Source organism: Salmo salar, chromosome ssa02 (genome assembly GCF_905237065.1).
Source record: "Salmo salar chromosome ssa02, Ssal_v3.1, whole genome shotgun sequence".
NCBI lineage: Eukaryota > Metazoa > Chordata > Actinopteri > Salmoniformes > Salmonidae > Salmo > Salmo salar.
Window position 1 is genome coordinate 67,521,525 of NC_059443.1, and position 23,280 is coordinate 67,544,804.

General features: G+C 41.1%; 1 protein-coding gene across 1 annotated transcript in view; it reads right to left on the reverse strand.

The window, feature by feature from the left end:
* Positions 1-23,280, reverse strand: part of LOC106590384 (voltage-dependent T-type calcium channel subunit alpha-1I) — a 142,568-nt gene that overhangs the window by 14,811 nt on the left and 104,477 nt on the right. Inside the window, exons 23-26 of the mRNA XM_045713267.1 lie at positions 22,714-22,840; positions 21,291-21,416; positions 12,497-12,586; positions 6,731-6,923 (exon numbers count right to left, since the gene is read on the reverse strand). Of these exons, the coding sequence (XP_045569223.1) occupies positions 6,731-6,923; positions 12,497-12,586; positions 21,291-21,416; positions 22,714-22,840 (536 nt within the window). The remainder of the gene's footprint in view (positions 1-6,730; positions 6,924-12,496; positions 12,587-21,290; positions 21,417-22,713; positions 22,841-23,280) is intronic.

Genomic DNA, 23,280 nt, shown 5'->3' on the forward strand with positions numbered 1-23,280 from the left:
GAGAGGGGAGGGGAGGGGAGAAAGAGGAGAGGGGAGAGGGAAGGGGAGCGAGGATGAAGAAGAGAGGGGAGAGGGGAGGATGAGGAGAGGAGATAGGGTGGATAGAGGTAGGGGAGAAGAGGGGATGAGGGAGGGGTAGGAAAGATGAGAGGAGAGGAAGAGGTGTGGAAGGGAAGAGAAGAGAGAGAGAGAGAGGAGTGAGAGGGAGAAGATGGGAAAAAGAGAGATATAGAGGATTGTAGAGGTAAGAAGGAAGACGGGAGGGAGGAGAGGATAGGTGAAGAGAAAGCAAGAGAAGGTGAGAGAGAAAGGATGGAAGACGGGGAGCGAGTAGAGGGGAGGGAAAGAAAGGATGAGCTAATCTACAGAGAAATGAATAATATCCTTTTCCTTAAACAGGAAGTAAAATAGACCTAAATGGACTAAAGTGATGAATGACCATCCTCATATAGTAATATAATGATATCATCATGTATTACATCAAACCACCTGCAGAGACGGGCCAGTTAAACATTCTACTTTAATTCTCCGGCTCCCAGGATAGTTTGACCCCATCCTCCCCGACTTTCAGTTTGACCCCATCCTCCCTGACTTTCAGTTTGACCCCATCCTCCCCGACTTTCAGTTTGACCCCATCCTCCCTGACTTTCAGTTTGACCCCATCCTCCCCGACTTTCAGTTTGACGCCATCCTCCCCGACTTTCAGTTTGACCCCATCCTCCCCGACTTTCAGTTTGACTCCATCCTCCCCAACTTTCAGTTTGACCCCATCCTCCCCAACTTTTAATCACACTTTCATATTCTTATTTTTCTACTTCTCATAATTGGTTCAATGAATCTCATGCTATTTGACCTCTTTCTACCTTTTTAATAATAACTATACACTGTAAAAATGTGTTGTTCAACAAGGGTTCTTCTAAGATCCTTAAAGCTCTTCAAAGAACCTTAGGGTTCTTGGCACTCAAAACGGCCTCCAAAAGGTTCTTCCAAGAACCCCATAGGAGGTGGGGTTCATCGAGGAACCTCTTTAGTAGCTGGGGGTTCTTGCAGGATCTTAACTGCCCAACTGAAACACTTGGATTTGAATTTGAAAGGACAGAAGGTGCAGGCACTTAACTGACAAATGTAAAGATCTCAATGTAAGGTAAGGTTTGTCCATTGTATGATCCAAATTGTTTTATGATTATACCATCTATCTTTTCATATTTGTGCAAATCTTTCTAAAACAGAAAATGGACACAATTCAATGGATATCAATCAACAAAAAGGTAACAATAGGTAGGCTATAAGAATATGCTGAAGGCTAGCTGTATTGGGTGCAGGTGACTGAACTGCTCACTTCTGTGTCTGTAGGTATCTGAACACAAACCAAATACTGTCGTGTGCATGTTTTGTTAATTATCTGTATAATGACTATTTTTGGGATTCACAGACTTCTCACTCCCTACACCTCTGATGAATAAAACAGGAAACCTGTTCGATTACCATGCAATGCAAAATCATTCTGGCTATGAATACAGAGAACATCAACACATTAACATCAACAGGACAGAGGATACAGAGAACATCAACACATTAACATCAACACATTATCATCAACAGGACAGAGGATACAGAGAACATCAACACATTAACATCAACAGGACAGAGGATACAGAGAACATCAACACATTAACATCAACAGGACAGAGGATACAGAGAACATCAACACATTAACATCAACAGGACAGAGGATACAGAGAACATCAACACATTAACATCAACACATTAACATCAACAGGACAGAGGATACAGAGAACATCAACACATTAACATCAACAGGACAGAGGATACAGAGAACATCAACACATTAACATCAACACATTAACATCAACAGGACAGAGGATACAGAGAACATCAACACATTAACATCAACAGGACAGAGGATACAGAGAACATCAACACATTAACATCAACACATTAACATCAACAGGACAGAGGATACAGAGAACATCAACACATTAACATCAACAGGACAGAGGATACAGAGAACATCAACACATTAACATCAACAGGACAGAGGATACAGAGAACATCAACACATTAACCTGTTAGGGCTAGGGGGCAGTATTGACACGGCTGGATAAAAAACATACCCGATTTAACCTGTTAGGGCTAGGGGGCAGTATTGACACGGCTGGATAAAAAAACATACCCGATTTAATCTGGTTACCACTCCTACCCAGTAACTAGAATATGCATATACTTATTACATATGGATAGAAAACACTCTAAAGTTTCTAAAACTGTTTGAATGGTGTCTGTGAGTATAACAGAACTCATTTGGCAGGCAAAACCCTGAGACATTTTCTGACAGGAAGTGGATACCTGATGTGTTGTATTACCTTTAAACCTATCCCATTGAAAAACACAGGGGCTGAGGAATATTTTGGCACTTCCTATTGCTTCCACTAGATGTCACCAGCCTTTACAAAGTGTTTTGAGTCTTCTGGAGGGAGATCTGACCGAACAAGAGCCATGGAACGATGATGGCCCATTAGACACCTGGCGCGTGAGTTCATGTTGGGTACCCTCGTTCCAATACGTTATAAAAGAGTATGCATTCGTCCACCTTGAATATTATTCATGTTCTGGTTAAAAAAGGCCCTAATGATTTATGCTATACAACGTTTGACATGTTTGAACGAACGTATATATATTTTTTCCCCTCGTTCATGACGAGAAGTCCGGCTGGCTTAGATCATGTGCTAACAAGACGGAGATTTTTGGACATAAATTATGAGCTTTTTTGAACAAAACTACATTCGTTATGGACCTGTGATACCTGGAAGTGACATCTGATGAAGAGAATCAAAGGTAATGGATTATTTACATAGTATTTTCGATTTTAGATCTCCCCAACATGACGTCTAGTCTGTATCGCAACGCGTATTTTTCTGGGCGCAGTGCTCAGATTATTGCAAAGTGTGATTTCCCAGTAAGGTTATTTTTAAATCTGGCAAGTTGATTGCGTTCAAGAGATGTAAATCTATAATTCTTTAAATGACAATATAATATTTTACCAATGTTTTCTAATTTTAATTATTTAATTTGTGGTGTTGAATTGACTGCCGGTTATTGGAGGGAAACGATTTCCTCAACATCAATGCCATAGTAAAACGCTGTTTTTGGATATAAATATGAACTTGATAGAACAAAAAATGCATGCATTGTCTAACATAATGTCCTAGGAGTGTCATCTGATGGAGATTGTAAAAGGTTAGTGCATCATTTTAGCTGGTTTTATGGTTTTGGTGACCCTGTCTTTGAATTGACAAAACATTACACACAACTCTTGTAAATGTACTGTCCTAACATACTCTAAATTTATGCTTTCGCCGTAAAACCTTTTTGAAATCGTAAAACGTGGTTAGATTAAGGAGATGTTTATCTTTCAAAGGGTGTAAAATAGTTGTATGTTTGAAAAATTTGAATTTTGACATTTATTTGGATTCAAATTTGCCGCTCTTGAAATGCACCTGCTGTTGATGGAGTGCACCACGGGTGGGACGCTAGCGTCCCACCTAGCCCATAGAGGTTAATCTGGTTACCACTCCTACCCAGTAACTAGAATATGCATATACTTATTACATATGGATAGAAAACACCCTAAATTTTCTAAAACTGTTTGAATGGTGTCTGTGAGTATAACAGAACTCAAATGGCAGGTCAAAACCTGAGAGATTCCTTTACAGGAAGTGGCCTGTCTGACCATTTCTTGAACTTCTTTTCCATCTCTATCATTTACTAAGGATCTCTGCTCTAACGTGACACTTCCCACGTCTTCCATAGGCTCTCAGAGCCCGGGAAAAAACAGAATGTCGTCATTCCAGCCCCAGGCTGAAACACATTATCGCCTTTCTCAAGTGGCCGATCAAGGGACACTGGGCTTATGTGCGTGACCCCGACCGCCCCCGCCTTTGGGATTTTTTCCTCTGTTTGCCGAAAAGGAGATTCCCTGTCGGAATATTATCGCTTTTCTACGAGAAAAATGTCGTAAAAATTGATTTTAAACAGCGGTTGACATGCTTCGAAGTACGGTAATGGAATATTTCGAATTTTATTGTCACGAATTGCGCCATGCGCGCGACACTTCTTTACTATTTCGGATAGTGTCTGGAACGCACAAACAAAACGCCGCTATTCGGATATAACGATGGATTATTTTGGACCAAACCAACATTTGTTATTGAAGTAGCAGTCCTGGGTGTGCATTCTGACGAAGACAACAAAAGGTAATCAAACTTTTATAATAGTAAATATGATTATGGTGAGTGCTAAACTTGCCGGGTGTCTAAATAGCGAGCCCGTGATGCCTGGGCTATGTACTTAGAATATTGCAAAATGTGCTTTCACCAAAAAGCTATTTTAAAATCGGACATATCGAGTGCATAGAGGAGGTCTGTATCTATAATTCTTAAAATAATTGTTATGCTTTTTGTGAACGTTTATCGTGAGTAATTTAGTAAAATGTTAGCGAATTCCCCGGAAGTTTGCGGGGGTATGCTAGTTCTGAACTTCACATGCTAATGTAAAAAGCTGGTTTTTGATATAAATATGAACTTGATTGAACAAAACATGCATGTATTGTATAACATAATGTCCTAGGGTTGTCATCTGATGAAGATCATCAAAGGTGAGTGCTGCATTTAGCTGTCTTCTGGGTTTTGGTGACATTATATGCTGGCTTGAAAAATGGGTGTCTGATTATTTCTGGCTTGGTACTCTGCTGACATAATCTAATGTTTTGCTTTCGTTGTAAAGCCTTTTTGAAATCGGACAGTGTGGTTAGATTAACGAGAGTCTTGTCTTTAAATGGCTGTAAAATAGTCATATGTTTGAGAAATTGAAGTAATAGGAATTTTAAGGTTTTGAAAATCGCGCCACAGGCTGGCAGTGGCTGTTACGTAGGTGGGACGAATTCGTCCCGCCTAGCCCAGAGAGGTTAACATCAACAGGACAGAGGATACAGAGAACATCAACACATTAACATCAACACATTAACATCAACAGGAAAGAGGATACAGAGAACATCAACACATTAACATCAACAGGACAGAGGATACAGAGAACATCAACACATTAACATCAACAGGAAAGAGGATACAGAGAACATCAACACATTAACATCAACAGGAAAGAGGATACAGAGATCATCAACACATTAACATCAACAGGACAGAGGATACAGAGAACATCAACACATTAACATCAACAGGACAGAGGATACAGAGAACATCAACACATTAACATCAACAGGACAGAGGATACAGAGAACATCAACACATTAAAATCAACACATTAACATCAACAGGACAGAGGATACAGAGAACATCAACACATTAACATCAACACATTAACATCAACAGGAAAGAGGATACAGAGAACATCAACACATTAACATCAACAGGACAGAGGATACAGAGAACATCAACACATTAACATCAACACATTAACATCAACAGGACAGAGGATACAGAGTACATCAACACATTAAAATCAACACATTAACATCAACAGGACAGAGGATACAGAGAACATCAACACATTAAAATCAACACATTAACATCAACAGGACAGAGGATACAGAGAACATCAACACATTAACATCAACAGGACAGAGGATACAGACATCAACACATTAACATCAACAGGACAGAGGATACAGAGAACATCAACACATTAACATCAACACATTAACATCAACAGGACAGAGGATATACCCACTGGACTTGGGGCTCTGCTGGAGTTTACCTCATATTTAGATTTTTTTATTCTGCTTTGCCACTAAAATCATAATAAACACTGAGAACTAAAATATTGTATTTTTGTTGTTATTGTTATGCATATTATTATTAATATTAACAGGGGAGGGGGTAGATTAAAAATGAACCCCAAAAGGTTCTTCAAAAGGTTCTTTGAGTATCCATTTAAAGGGTTCTTGGAAGAACGTATAGGGGTTCCCCCATAGTTTCAATTTGAAGAACCCCCAAAGGATACTCCAGGAACCTTTTCTTCTCAGAGTGTATGTTCACTTGATACAATGTCTATTCTATTCCCCCTTTCCCTCTATTCCTTCCCTTTCTATCTCCCTCCCTCCTTCCCTATCCCCCCCCCTCCATTCCTCCTTCCCTCCATTCCTTCCCTCTCTCTCTCCCTCCCTTCTTCCCCATCCCTCCCCCCTCCATCCCTCCCCTCTCTCTCCCTCCATTCCTCGCCCACTCTCTTCCTCCATCCCCATCCCTCCCCCCTACATCGCTCCTTCCCTCCATTCCTCCCCTCTCTCTCTCCCTCCTTCCCCATCCCTCCCCCTCCATCCCTCCATTCCTCCCCTCTCACTCTCCCTCCTTCCCCATCCCTCCCCCTCCATCCCTCCAACCCTCCCCTCTCTCTCTACTTCCCCATCCCTCCCCATCCCTTCTTCCCTCCATTCTTCCCCTCTCTCTGTCCCTCCTTCCCCATCCCTCCCCTCAATCACTCCTTCCCTCCATTCCTCCCCTCGCTCTACTTCCCCATCCCTCCCCCATCCCTCCCCTCTCTCTCTCTACTTCCCCATCCCTCCCCCATCCCTCCTTCCCTCCATTCTTCCCCTCTCTCTCCCCTCCTTCCCCATCCCTCCCCCTCAATCACTCCTTCCCTCCATTCCTCCCCTCTCTCTCTCTCACTCCTTCCCCAAACCTCCCCCTCTTACTCCTCCTCTTCTTCTCCATGCGTCTCTGTCGTTTCTCCTCCCTCCTTTTGGCCTCCTCCACTTCCTGGTTCTGTCTGCACTTGTGGAAGTTCTCCACCACCACACCCACGAACATGTTGAGAACGAAGAAACTGACGATGAGGAGGAAGGAGATGAAGTACAGGAGCATCCACGGATTGTTGTTAATAGACGGCTGGAGGAGAGAGAGAGAGAGAGAGAGAGGGGGAGGGAGAGAGAGAGGGAGGGAGAGAGGGGGGAGGAAGGGAGGAGAGAGAGAGGGAGAGCGAAGGGGAGGGGGAGAGACAGGGGGAGGGGAGAGAGAGAGAGGGAGAGGGAGAGAGAGGGGAGAGAGCGAGGGGGGAGGAAGGGAGGAGAGAGAGAGAGGGGAGGGAGAGAGAGAGGGGAGGGGGAAAGAGTGGGAGGGGGGAAGAGAGAGGAAGAGGGAGACAGATGTGGAGGGGGAGATAGAGAGGGGGGAGGGGGAGGGAGAGGGGGATGGGGGAAAGAGGGGGAGGGGGAGATAGATAGAGGTTAGTTCATTCAGGAAGGAGGTAGAGCAGCATCCATAGGCTGAAAGGGAGAAGGGGAAGCAGGGGGAGAAAAGGAGTGGGAGAGGTGAGAAAGAGAGAGAGAGAGGAATTGGGGATGTGGGGAATATGGGGGGAAAAGGGAAGAGAAGAGGTGAGGGGGGAGAGATTGAAAGCAAAAATGGATACAAAAGAGAGGTCAAAGGGCAAGAGTAAAAGAAGAAGCAAGGAGGAAGACATGTTCTGGTTTTCAATAAGGGACGAGAGGAGAGTCATCACTGTCTGGTCTGATTCCTCAATAAGGGACAAGAGGAGAGTCATCACTGTCTAGTCTGATTCCTCAATAAGGAACAAGAGGAGAGTCATCACTGTCTAGTCTGATTCCTCAATAAGGAACAAGAGGAGAGTCATCACTGTCTAGTCTGATTCCTCAATAAGGAACAAGAGGAGAGTCATCACTGTCTAGTCTGATTCCTCAATAAGGAACAAGAGGAGAGTCATCACTGTCTAGTCTGATTCCTCAATAAGGAACAAGAGGAGAGTCATCACTGTCTAGTCTGATTCCTCAATAAGGAACAAGAGGAGAGTCATCACTGTCTAGTCTGACTCCTCAATAAGGAACAAGAGGAGAGTCATAGAAATCTGCTGACTCATCCAACACATTATTTTCAGTAGGAAAACTTGTTTGCAGCCACTATTCCACTCAGTTGTTTTACAGCGAATGTGTGTGTGTGTGTGTGTGTGTGTGTGTGTGTGTGTGTGTGTGTGTGTGTGTGTGTGTGTGTGTGTGAGTATTTGTGTGTACGCGTGTGTGTATGTGTGCCATTTCTGTGTGTGAGCGTGCGTGTTTTAATGTATACCTGTTGGTCCGTGCCCACAGCGTCCAGTCCGCGGTACATGACGTTGACCCAACTGTGTGTGTGTGTGTGTGTGTGTGTGTGTGTGTGTGTGTGTGTGTGTGTGTGTGTAGGGCTGATGGCGGTCATGTAATTTTGTCAGACAGTTATTGTCAAGCAAAAGACTGTCGGTCTCACAGTAATTGACCGGTAATTAACATAAACACGTTCAGCATCTTCAGGCCTCCACGCATACGAGTCTCATACAAGCCACATACAAGCCACATACAAGCCTCATACAAGCCTCATACAAGCCACATACAAGCCACATACAAGCCTCATACAAGCCTCATACAAGCCACATACAAGCCACATACAATCCTCATACGAGCCTCATACGAGCCACAAACGAGCCACATACAAGCCTCATACAAGCCACATACAAGCCTCATACAAGCCACATACAAGCCTCATACAAGCCACATACAAGCCTCATACAAGCCTCATACAAGCCTCATACAAGCCTCATACAAGCCACATACAAGCCTCATACAAGCCACATACAAGCCACATACAAGCCTCATACAAGCCTCATACAAGCCTCATACAAGCCTCATACAAGCCACATACAAGCCTCATACAAGCCTCATACAAGCCTCATACAAGCCTCATACAAGCCACATACAAGCCTCATACAAGCCTCATACAAGCCACATACAAGTCACATACAAGCCTCATACAAGCCACATACAAGCCACATACAAGCCTCATACAAGCCTCATACAAGCCTCATACAAGCCTCAGACAAGCCTCATACAAGCCACATACAAGCCACATACAATCCTCATACAAGCCACATACAAGCCACATACAAGCCTCATACAAGCCTCACACAAGCCTCACACAAACCTCACACAAGCCTCACACAAGCCTCACACAAGCCTCACACAAGCCTCATACAAGCTTCACACAAGCCACACACAAGCCTCACACAAACCTCACACAAACCTCACACAAACCTCACACAAGCCTCACTCAAGCCTCACACAAGCCTCACACAAGCCTCACACAAGCCACATACAAGCCTCATACAAGCCTCATACAAGCCACATACAAGCCTCATACAAGCCTCATACAAGCCACATACAAGTCACATACAAGCCTCATACAAGCCTCATACAAGCCTCATACAAGCCTCATACAAGCCTCATACAAGCCACATACAAGCCTCATACAAGCCACATACAAGCCACATACAAGCCACATACAAGCCACATACAAGCCTCATACAAGCCACACACAAGCCTCACACAAACCTTACACAAACCTCACACAAACCTCACACAAGCCTCACACAAGCCTCACACAAGCCTCACACAAGCCTCATACAAGCTTCACACAAGCCACACACAAGCCTCACACAAACCTCACACAAACCTCACACAAACCTCACACAAGCCTCACTCAAGCCTCACACAAGCCTCATACAAGCCACATACAAGCCACATACAAACTTCACACAAGCCACATACAAGCCACATACAAGCCGCATAGAAGTCGCTGACGCACACCTTTGGAACATCTGCAAAAAATTGAATAAATCTATTTAATATACACCATCACAATAAATACATGATTTATTTTAGCCCGGTCTAAAGAAACATTATGATATGAAGAAAAGGTATTTCAGAATAACAGAATAGGAGGTGGCCTACTGTATGTTATCAGGCTATGTGCCATGCCACAGGCTGTAGACTTGTTCATTTAGCAGACAAGATATGCTTATAAGTCCCAAGCCATTATTTTATATTATATGATGTTATAGTAAGAAGAATATAATTGAACTTAGCTGAATTAAATATAAACTATATTTATATTTATCACCGCGCTACAGGTGATATTCCGCCCAAACTCTGTATGCCATGGCCTCTCCAACCCTGTTCCTGCAGCTACCCAGTGCTCAAATGGGAAACCAAGTTAAATCTGTTCGGGAACATATTTTCACAACAAAATGTTATTAATTAAACTGTTGACAGCCCCTCTACTTGCACGATGGAGAATGGAATGTAGGAGAGAAAGGAGATGGAAACCAAGGTTGGTGAGATATTATGTATAGCTAAAGGTAATTATCAGAATATCAAAATGCCCTACTATTAGGCTATTCAAAATCAAATACAAACTCACTATAATTGTAGGCTAACTCTGCATTTGTTTAATTTAGACTATACCAATTATGTACCAAAGATATCTTAAATGTTTTTGTTATATGCGGTAGGCTATGTATAGTTAAACGGCAGAATCATTGTTTTAATTCTGTTTTATTCTTTCAGGCGTGGACTCATATATACAGTTCAAGTGGGAAGTTTACATACACTTAGGTTGGAGTCATTAAAACTCGTTTTTCAACCACTCCACAAATTTCTTGTTAACAAACTATAGTGTTGGCAAGTCAGTTAGGACATCTACTGTGTGCATGACACAAGTAATTTTTCCAACAATTGTTTACAGACAGATTATTTCACTTATAATTAACTGTATCACAATTCCAGTGGGTCAGAAGTTTACATACACTAAGTTAAACAACTTGGAAAATTCCAGAAAATTATGTCATGGCTTTAGAAGCTTCTGATAGGCTAATTGACATAATTTGTGTCAATTGGAGGTGTACCTGTGGATGTATTTCAAGGCCTACCTTCAAACTCAGTGCCTCTTTGCTTGACATCATGGGAAAATCCAAAGAAATCAGCCAAGACCTCAGAAAAAAATGTATTAGACCTCCACAAGTCTGGTTCATCCTTGGGAGCAATTTCCAAATGCCTGAAGGTACCATGTTCATCTGTACAAACAATAGTACGCAAGTATAAACACCATGGGACCATGCAGCCGTTATACCGCTCAGGAAGTAGACGTGTTCTGTCTCCTAGAGATGAACGTACTTTGGTGCGAAAAGTGCAAATCAACCCCAGAACAAAAGCAAAGGATGCTGGAGGAAACAGGTACCAAAGTATCTATATCCACAGTAAAACGTGTCCTATATTGACATAACCTGAAAGTCCACTCAGCGAGGAAGAAGTCACTGCTCCAAAACCGCCATAAAAATGCCAGACTACGGTTTGCAACTGCACATGGGGACAAATATTGTTATTTTTGGAGAAATTTCTTCTGGTCCGTTGAAACAAAAACAGAACTATTTGGCCATAATGAGAATCGTTATGTTTGGAGGAAAAAGGGGGAGGTTTGCAAGCCGAAGAACACCATCCCAACTGTGAAGCACGGGGGTGGCAGCATCATGTTGTGGGGGTGCTTTGCTGCAGGAGGGAATGGTGCACTTCACAAAATAGATGGGATCCTGAGGAAGGACAATTATGTGCATATATAGAAGCAACATCTCAAGATATCAGTCAGGAAATTAAAGCCTGGTCACAAATGGGTCTTCCAAATGGACAATGACCCCAAGCATACTTCCATAGTTCTGGCAAAATGGCTTAAGGACAACAAAGTCAAGGTATTGGAGTGGCCATCACAAAGCCCTGACCTCAATCCTATAGAAAATTTGTGGGCAGAACTGAAAAAGCGTGTGCGAGCAAGGAGGCCTACAAACCTGACTCAGTTACACCAGCTCTGTCAGGAGGAATGGGCCAAAATTCACCCAACTTATTGTGGGAAGCTTGTGGAAGGCTACCTGAAACGTATGACCCACGTTAAACAATTTAAAGGCAATGCTACCAAATACTAATTGAGTGTATGTAAACTTCTGACCCACTGGGAATTTGATGAAAGAAATAAAAGCTGAAATAAATCATTCTCTCTACTATTATTCTGACATTTCACATTCTTAAAATCAAGTGGTGATCCTAAATGACCTAAGACATGGAATCTTTACTAGGATTAAATGTCAGGAATTGTGAAAAACTAAGTTTAAATATATTTGGCTAAGGTGTATGTAAACTTCCGACTTCAACTGTAGGCCTGTGTGTATGCATAAGCTCTAATATGCTTATGGTTGTTTTGGACTAATCGTCCCCTTAGAAAGCGCTGTCCATTTCATTGTGTTGGGCTTGAAACAACATCCACAACGAACATGTTTTCCACTCAGTTTCAACCTGTTGGTGAACTTCTTTCAGTCACTTGGATCAATCACAGTGGGGTGGATTTACCATACTGTTTTTACCATACTGTTTTGATGATAAGTGTTTTATGTGATTTTTCCATCGCATTTGCATTGATGTCAGAGTGGTTAGAGCGACAACAGAGCCCTGAGTACCAGGCCGTTAGGACCTGATGCTCGTTAGTGTTGGGTACTACAAACGCATATCCAGAGTGCATAAGAGGAGGTTACCATGTAGAATTTGGTGTGGCAGTAACACGGTCACTGCAACAGCCCTATGTGTGTTCTACAGTACCTGTTGGTCTATGCCCACAGCATCCAGACCATGGTACATGATGTTGACCCAGCCGTCTTTAGATGCCAGCACAAACAGAGACATCAGAGCCTGGAGGAGACAGAAACACATTCTGTTAATATACCAGACAGACAGTTAGTCTGGGATTTATGAACCCAACACCTCTACACACTCAGTGTCTCATGATAGGTCTCTCTCTCTCTCTCTCTCTCTCTCTCTCTCTCTCTCTCTCTCTCTCTCTCTCTCTCTCTCTCTCTCTCTCTCTCTCTCTCTCTCTCTCTCTCTCTCTCTCTCTCATTAAAATTCAAGCAACATTACTGGCATGAAAGACATTGTGTCAATATTGCTAAAGCAACATTGTATACAATATACAGTAATAAAAGAATAAAGAATAAAAATTATAATATAAAATGGTAGTAAATAAAAATTTAACAAAATAACAACAATACAATTGTAACAGTCAATAGTAGAAATATAAAAGGCTAAACATGGAAAATGAAACGATAACTAACTATAACTGTCATCCTCACTATTACATCAGTACTACAACTACCACCATCATTACTACTACCACCATCACTAAACTGATATCATTACCATCACCCTACTACCATCATCATTACTACCACCACCATCACTAAACTGATATCATTACCATCATCCTACTACCATCATCATTACTACTACCACCATCACTAAACTGATATCATTACCATCACCCCTACTACCACCATCATTACTACTACCATCACTATACTGATATCATTACCATCACCCTACTACCATCATCATTACTACCACCACCATCACTAAACTGATATCATTACCATCATCCTACTACCATCATCATTACTACTACCACCATCACTAAACTGATATCATTACCATCACCCTACTACCATCATCATTACTACTACCACCATCACTAAACTGCTATCATTACCATCATCCTACTACCATCAGCATTACTACCACCATCACTAAACTGATATCATTACCATCACCCTACTACCATCATCATTACTACTACCACCATCACTAAACTGATATCATTACCATCACCCTACTACCACCATCATTACAACTACCATCACTAAACTGATATCATTACCATCATCCTACTACCATCATCATTACTACTACCAGCATCACTAAACTGATATCATTACCATCACCCTACTACCACCATCATTACTACTACCACCATAACTAAACTGATATCATTACCATCACCCTACTACCATCATCATTACTACCACCATCACTAAACTGATATCATTACCATCACCCCTACTACCATCATCATTACTACTACCACCATCACTAAACTGATATCATTACCATCACCCTACTAAGACCACCATTACTACTACCACCATCACTAAACTGATATCATTACCATCATCCTACTACCATCATCATTACTACTACCACCATCACTAAACTGATATCATTATCATCACCCTACTACCATCATCATTACTACCACCATTACTAAACTGATATCATTACCATCACCCTACTACCACCAACATTACTACTACCACCATCACTAAACTGATATCATTATCATCACCCTACTACCATCATCATTACTACTACCACCATCACTAAACTGATATCATTATCATCACCCCTACTACCATCATCACTACCACCACCATCACTAAACTGATATCATTACCATCACCCCTACAACCATCATCATTACTACTACCACCATCACTAAACTGATATCATTACCATCACCCTACTACCATCATCATTACTACTGCCACCAACACTAAACTGATATCATTACCATCACCCTTACTACCACCATCATTACTACTACCACCATCACTAAACTGATATCATTACCATCATCATTACTACTACCACCATCACTAAACTGATATAATTACCATCACCCCTACTACCACCATCATTACTACTACCACCATCACTAAACTGATATCATTACCATCACCCTACTACCACCATCATTACTACTACCACCATCACTAAACTGCTATCATTACCATCATCCTACTACCATCAGCATTACTACTACCACCATCACTAAACTGATATCATTACCATCACCCTACTACCACCATCATTACTACTACCATCACTAAACTGATATCATTACCATCATCCTACTACCATCATCATTACTACTACCAGCATCACTAAACTGATATCATTACCATCACCCTACTACCACCATCATTACTACTACCACCATCACTAAACTGATATCATTACCATCACCCTACTACCATCATCATTACTACCACCATCACTAAACTGATATCATTACCATCACCCCTACTACCATCATCATTACTACTACCACCATCACTAAACTGATATCATTACCATCACCCTACTACCACCACCATTACTACTACCACCATCACTAAACTGATATCATTACCATCATCCTACTACCATCATCATTACTACTACCACCATCACTAAACTGATATCATTATCATCACCCTACTACCATCATCATTACTACCACCATTACTAAACTGATATCATTACCATCACCCTACTACCACCAACATTACTACTACCACCATCACTAAACTGATATCATTATCATCACCCTACTACCATCATCATTACTACTACCACCATCACTAAACTGATATCATTATCATCACCCCTACTACCATCATCACTACCACCACCATCACTAAACTGATATCATTACCATCACCCCTACAACCATCATCATTACTACTACCACCATCACTAAACTGATATCATTACCATCACCCTACTACCATCATCATTACTACTGCCACCAACACTAAACTGATATCATTACCATCACCCTTACTACCACCATCATTACTACTACCACCATCACTAAACTGATATCATTACCATCATCATTACTACTACCACCATCACTAAACTGATATAATTACCATCACCCCTACTACCACCATCATTACTACTACCACCATCACTAAACTGATATCATTACCATCACCCTACTACCACCATCATTACTACTACCACCATCACTAAACTGATATCATTACCATCACCCTACTACCATCATCATTACTACCACCATCACTAAACTGATATCATTACCATCACCCCACTACCATCATCATTACTACCACCATCACTAAACTGATATCATTACCATCACCCTACTACCACCATCATTACAACTACCACCATCACTAAACTGATATCATTAAATCACCCTACTACCATCATCATTACTACCACCATCACGAAACTGATATCATTACCATCACCCTACTACCACCATCATTACTACTACCACCATCACTAAACTGATATCATTACCATCACCCTACTACCACCATCATTACTACTACCACCATCACTAAACTGATATCATTACCATCACCCTACTACCATCATCATTACTACCACCATCACTAAACTGATATCATTACCATCATCATTACTACTACCACCATCACTAAACTGATATAATTACCATCACCCCTACTACCACCATCATTACTACTACCACCATCACTAAACTGATATCATTACCATCACCCTACTACCACCATCATTACTACTACCACCATCACTAAACTGCTATCATTACCATCATCCTACTACCATCAGCATTACTACTACCACCATCACTAAACTGATATCATTACCATCACCCTACTACCACCATCATTACTACTACCATCACTAAACTGATATCATTACCATCATCCTACTACCATCATCATTACTACTACCAGCATCACTAAACTGATATCATTACCATCACCCTACTACCACCATCATTACTACTACCACCATCACTAAACTGATATCATTACCATCACCCTACTACCATCATCATTACTACCACCATCACTAAACTGATATCATTACCATCACCCCTACTACCATCATCATTACTACTACCACCATCACTAAACTGATATCATTACCATCACCCTACTACCACCACCATTACTACTACCACCATCACTAAACTGATATCATTACCATCATCCTACTACCATCATCATTACTACTACCACCATCACTAAACTGATATCATTATCATCACCCTACTACCATCATCATTACTACCACCATTACTAAACTGATATCATTACCATCACCCTACTACCACCAACATTACTACTACCACCATCACTAAACTGATATCATTATCATCACCCTACTACCATCATCATTACTACTACCACCATCACTAAACTGATATCATTATCATCACCCCTACTACCATCATCACTACCACCACCATCACTAAACTGATATCATTACCATCACCCCTACAACCATCATCATTACTACTACCACCATCACTAAACTGATATCATTACCATCACCCTACTACCATCATCATTACTACTGCCACCAACACTAAACTGATATCATTACCATCACCCTTACTACCACCATCATTACTACTACCACCATCACTAAACTGATATCATTACCATCATCATTACTACTACCACCATCACTAAACTGATATAATTACCATCACCCCTACTACCACCATCATTACTACTACCACCATCACTAAACTGATATCATTACCATCACCCTACTACCACCATCATTACTACTACCACCATCACTAAACTGATATCATTACCATCACCCTACTACCATCATCATTACTACCACCATCACTAAACTGATATCATTACCATCACCCTACTACCATCATCATTACTACCACCATCACTAAACTGATATCATTACCATCACCCTACTACCACCATCATTACAACTACCACCATCACTAAACTGATATCATTAAATCACCCTACTACCATCATCATTACTACCACCATCACGAAACTGATATCATTACCATCACCCTACTACCACCATCATTACTACTACCACCATCACTAAACTGATATCATTACCATCACCCTACTACCACCATCATTACTACTACCACCATCACTAAACTGATATCATTACCATCACCCTACTACCATCATCATTACTACCACCATCACTAAACTGATATCATTACCATCACCCTACTACCATCACCATTACTACTACCACCATCACTAGACTGATATCATTACCATCACCCTACTACCACCATCATTACTACTACCACCATCACTAAACTGCTATCATTACCATCACCCTACTACCATCATCATTACTACAACCACCATCACTAAACTGCTATCATTACCATCACCCTACTACCACCATCATTACTACTACCACCATCACTAAACTGATATCATTACCATCACCCCTACTACCACCATCATTACTACCACCATCACTAAACTGATATCATTACCATCACCGTACTACCATCATAATTGTAACAGTCAATAGTAGAAATATAAAAGGCTAAACATGGAAAACGAAACATAAACTAACTTATAACTGTCATCCTCACTATTACATCAGTACTACAACTACCACCATCATTACTACTACCACCATCACTAAACTGATATCATTACCATCACCCCTACTACCATCATCATTACTACCACCATCACTAAACTGATATCATTACCATCACCCCTACTACCACCATCATTACTACTACCACCATCACTAAACTGATATCATTACCATCACCCTACTACCATCATCATTACTACCACCATCACTAAACTGATATCATTACCATCATCATTACTACTACCACCATCACTAAACTGATATAATTATCATCACCCTACTACCATCATCATTACTGCTACCACCATCACTAAACTGATATCATTACCATCACCCCTACTACCATCATCATTACTACTACCACCATCACTAAACTGATATCATTACCATCACCCCTACTACCACCATCATTACTACTACCACCATCACTAAACTGATATCATTACCATAACCCCTACTACCATCATCATTACTGCTACCACCATCACTAAACTGATATCATTACCATCACCCCTACTACCACCATCACTAAACTGATATCATTACCATCACCCCTACTACCACCATCATTACTACTACCACCATCACTAAACTGATATCATTACCATCACCCTACTACCATCATCATTACTACCACCATCACTAAACTGATATCATTACCATCATCATTACTACTACCACCATCACTAAACTGATATAATTATCATCACCCCTACTACCACCATCATTACTACTACCACCATCACTAAACTGATATCATTACCATCACCCTACTACCATCATCATTACTACCACCATCACTAAACTGATATCATTACCATCACCCTACTACCACCATCATTACTACTACCACCATCACTAAACTGATATCATTACCATCACCCTACTACCATCATCATTACTACCACCATCACTAAACTGATATCATTACCATCACCCTACTACCATCATCATTACTACCACCATCACTAAACTGATATCATTACCATCATCATTACTACTACCACCATCACTAAACTGATATAATTATCATCACCCCTACTACCACCATCATTACTACTACCACCATCACTAAACTGATATCATTACCATCACCCTACTACCACCATCATTACTACTACCACCATCACTAAACTGATATCATTAAATCACCCCTACTACCATCATCATTACTACCACCATCACTAAACTGCTATCATTACCATCACCCTACTACCACCATCATTACTACTACCACCATCACTAAACTGATATCATTACCATCACCCTACTACCATCATCATTACTACCACCATCACTAAACTGATATCATTACCATCACCCTACTACCATCACCATTACTACTACCACCATCACTAGACTGATATCATTACCATCACCCTACTACCATCATCATTACTACTACCACCATCACTAAACTGATATCATTACCATCACCCTACTACCATCATCATTACTACAACCACCATCACTAAACTGCTATCATTACCATCACCCTACTACCACCATCATTACTACTACCACCATCACTAGACTGATATCATTACCATCACCCTACTACCACCATCATTACTACTACCACCATCACTAAACTGATATCATTACCATCACCCCTACTACCACCATCATTACTACCACCATCACTAAACTGATATCATTACCATCACCGTACTACCATCATAATTGTAACAGTCAAGAGTAGAAATATAAAAGGCTAAACATGGAAAATGAAACGATAACTAACTTATAACTGTCATCCTCACTATTACATCAGTACTACAACTACCACCATCATTACTACTACCACCATCACTAAACTGATATCATTACCATCACCCTACTACCACCATCATTACTACTACCACCATCACTAAACTGATATCATTACCATCACCCCTACTACCATCATCATTACTACCACCATCACTAAACTGATATCATTACCATCACCCCTACTACCACCATCATTACTACTACCACCATCACTAAACTGATATCATTACCATCACCCCTACTACCATCATCATTACTACTACCATCATCACTAAACTGATATCATTACCATCACCCCTACTACCATCATCATTACTACCACCATCACTAAACTGATATCATTACCATCACCCCTACTACCACCATCATTACTACTACCACCATCACTAAACTGATATCATTACCATCACCCTACTACCACCATCATTACTACTACCACCATCACTAAACTGATATCATTACCATCACCCCTACTACCATCATTATTACTGCTACCACCATCACTAAACTGATATCATTATCATCACCCCTACTACCACCATCATTACTACTACCACCATCACTAAACTGATATCATTACCATCACCCTACTACCACCATCATTACTGCTACCACCATCACTAAACTGATGTCATTACCATCGACCCTACTACCATCATCATTACTACTACCACCATCATTACTACCACCATCACTAAACTGCTATCATTACCATCACCCCTACTACCATCATCATTACTACTACCACCATCACTAAACAGATATCATTACCATCAACCCTACTACCCATACCACTACTATTTGGAATGATAATCACAACAATAATAATAACAATAGTAATAACAATAATACTAATAATAAGTAAGTTAGTGTTTACTATGCAGATGTTATTATTCAGTGTCCCTCAGGCTATGGCAGGCAAATATATATTTGGCTGCAAGAGGAGCCATTGCTCCTTCGCCCATGAGTATTTTATGTTTTTCCTTTGGGTTTAATAAGTAAAAATGTGGTATCAATGTAGTCATTTCTGTGAATAATGAATCTCTTGGTGAGGAATATTTATCACAGTATCTCTCTCTCTCTCTCTCTCTCTCTCTCTCTCTCTCTCTCTCTCTCTCTCTCTAATATTTATGCACCCACTCCTCATAAATGTAGAACACACAACCATCAACAATTACTCTTGCTCTCTTCCCCCTTCCTTTCCCCCTCCCTCCCTCCCTCTCTCTCTCTCTCTCTCTCTCGCTCTCTCACACTTTTTCTCTCTCTAACTTTTTTTAATATCATTCTTTAACATTTCCCAAACACTATTCAATGTACACCTCACAAGCCAGCCTGCCCCTACCTGTCTAACACCAACCTTTACACACCGCCCTGCCCCCTCTTACCTGTCTAACTCTCTCTCTGTCCATATCCATTCACACACACCAACCTTTACACACCGCCCTGCCCCCTCCTACCTGTCTAACTCTCTCTCTCTGTCCATATCCATTCACACACACCAACCTTTACACACCGCCCTGCCCCCTCCTACCTGTCTAACTCTCTCTCTCTCTGTCCATATCCATTCACACACACCAACCTTTACACACCGCCCTGCCCCTCCTACCTGTCCCAGGTTATCAAAGTTGTATTTGTGGTGAACCCATCTGTAGTTAGCCTGGAGACAGTCAGACTTGTTGGTGATGTTCTTCACCTCTAGACCCAGGCAGTAGTAAAACTTCCCCTTGAACAGCTGAGAGGGGACAACAATATAGTACAGTTAGTCTGCTTATGTATACCCTTGATATGGGTTCTAAGTGCATTATAAGGCCACATAACACTTCATAAGACATTGGTAGTAAAACCTCCCTTTGAACAACTGAGGGAACAATACAAGACATGAAGCAATGTTAAAAACACACGCAGGGAAAGACATGCACATAAATGAACCATTGAGGATGAAAGAAAACAAATCTCTGGTGGTCAACTACTTCTTTCAGCTCTTTTCTCTTCTGAGATCTACTCAGCATGGAACAATACATTACATGTCAGTTAGATTCAGATTTCAAATTCAGAACATCTTTATTGTCATGATTCCATCAAAAACAGTAAGTCTTCTTCTTCAACTCGGTTGATTCATTTTGACAACAAAAACACATCCGAGGAGAGTCGGGAGGAAATCAGTCAATAACAGAATAGCTTTTTAAGTAATGAGATAATTAGGGAGTATGCGAACAGTGTACATAACACAGACAGACAGACAGACAGACAGACAGACAGACAGACAGACAGACAGACAGACAGACAGACAGACAGACAGACAGACAGACAGACAGACAGACAGACAGACAGACAGACAGACAGACAGACAGACAGACAGACAGTATGGATTCTCTTCCTGGGTGAGATGTTATCACAGCTCAACCAGACTACTCTCATCAGAGAGAACAGAAACATCAGAGAAACAGCATAATAACACACCTCAGATGGACTGAGAGGATAAAAACGGGAAGAAAAGAAAGGGAAAATAATGAAGAGTGAAGATAAAAGAGAATAAGTTCAATAAGAAATCAACAGACAGAAAGTCAAATCAAATCAAAAGTGTCTTCATCTCCACAAAACATCTTAAACACAGTCAGATGTGAGGCGTGGAGAAATGGACAACACAGCACATTTCTGTTATGAAGTATAATAAAACTGGACTTAATAACTAACTACTGTTATGATGTACAATAAAGCTGGACTTATACAATAACTAACTACTGTTATGATGTACAATAAAGCTGGACTTATACAATAACTAACTACTGTTATGATGTACAATAAAGCTGGACTTATACAATAACTAACTACTGTTATGATGTACAATAAAGCTGGACTTATACAATAACTAACTACTGTTATGATGTACAATAAAGCTGGACTTATACAATAACAGTTTAGCTTTTCCCACACTAATAGTAAAGGCTGTGACTTGAGGAAAGGTAATCTGATCCTAGATCTGTACATAGGGGAAACTTCACCCCGGGAAGATAATGCCGTAGTCCTACCTGCACACCGAGGATGCCGAAGATGATAAAGAAAGCGCAGCAGATGAGGACGATGTTTCCTATAGGCTTCAGAGATGTGATGAGAGTCTCTACCACTAGCTTCAGCCCTGGAGCTCTACTGATCACCCTGACAAAGAGAGGGACAAAAAGGACTGGCTTGAGGACTTCTCATCAATCTGGTCATCATCTATGATTCTGCTGTGATGTATAACAGTGAGTAGAGTGACTGCTGTTAGCGCTGATATTCCAGTGTGCAGAAACCCTGGTCATGGACAGAACACAAGGTGTTCAGGATCACCCCCAACTCAGCACAATCAAACCTTCTTCCCCTAGTCAAATAATAATACAGGTCCCTCAAGTGTGTTAGTGCAGGGCTGGAACAAAAGCCTGCACCCTCTTCAGGGTTACAAAGCTCCAGGGTTACAAAGCTCCATGGTTACGAAGCTCCATGGTTACGAAGCTCCAGGGTTACGAAGCTCCAGTCTTACGAAGCTCCATGGTTACAAAGCTCCATGGTTACAAAGCTCCAGGGTTACAAAGCTCCATGGTTACGAAGCTCCAGGGTTA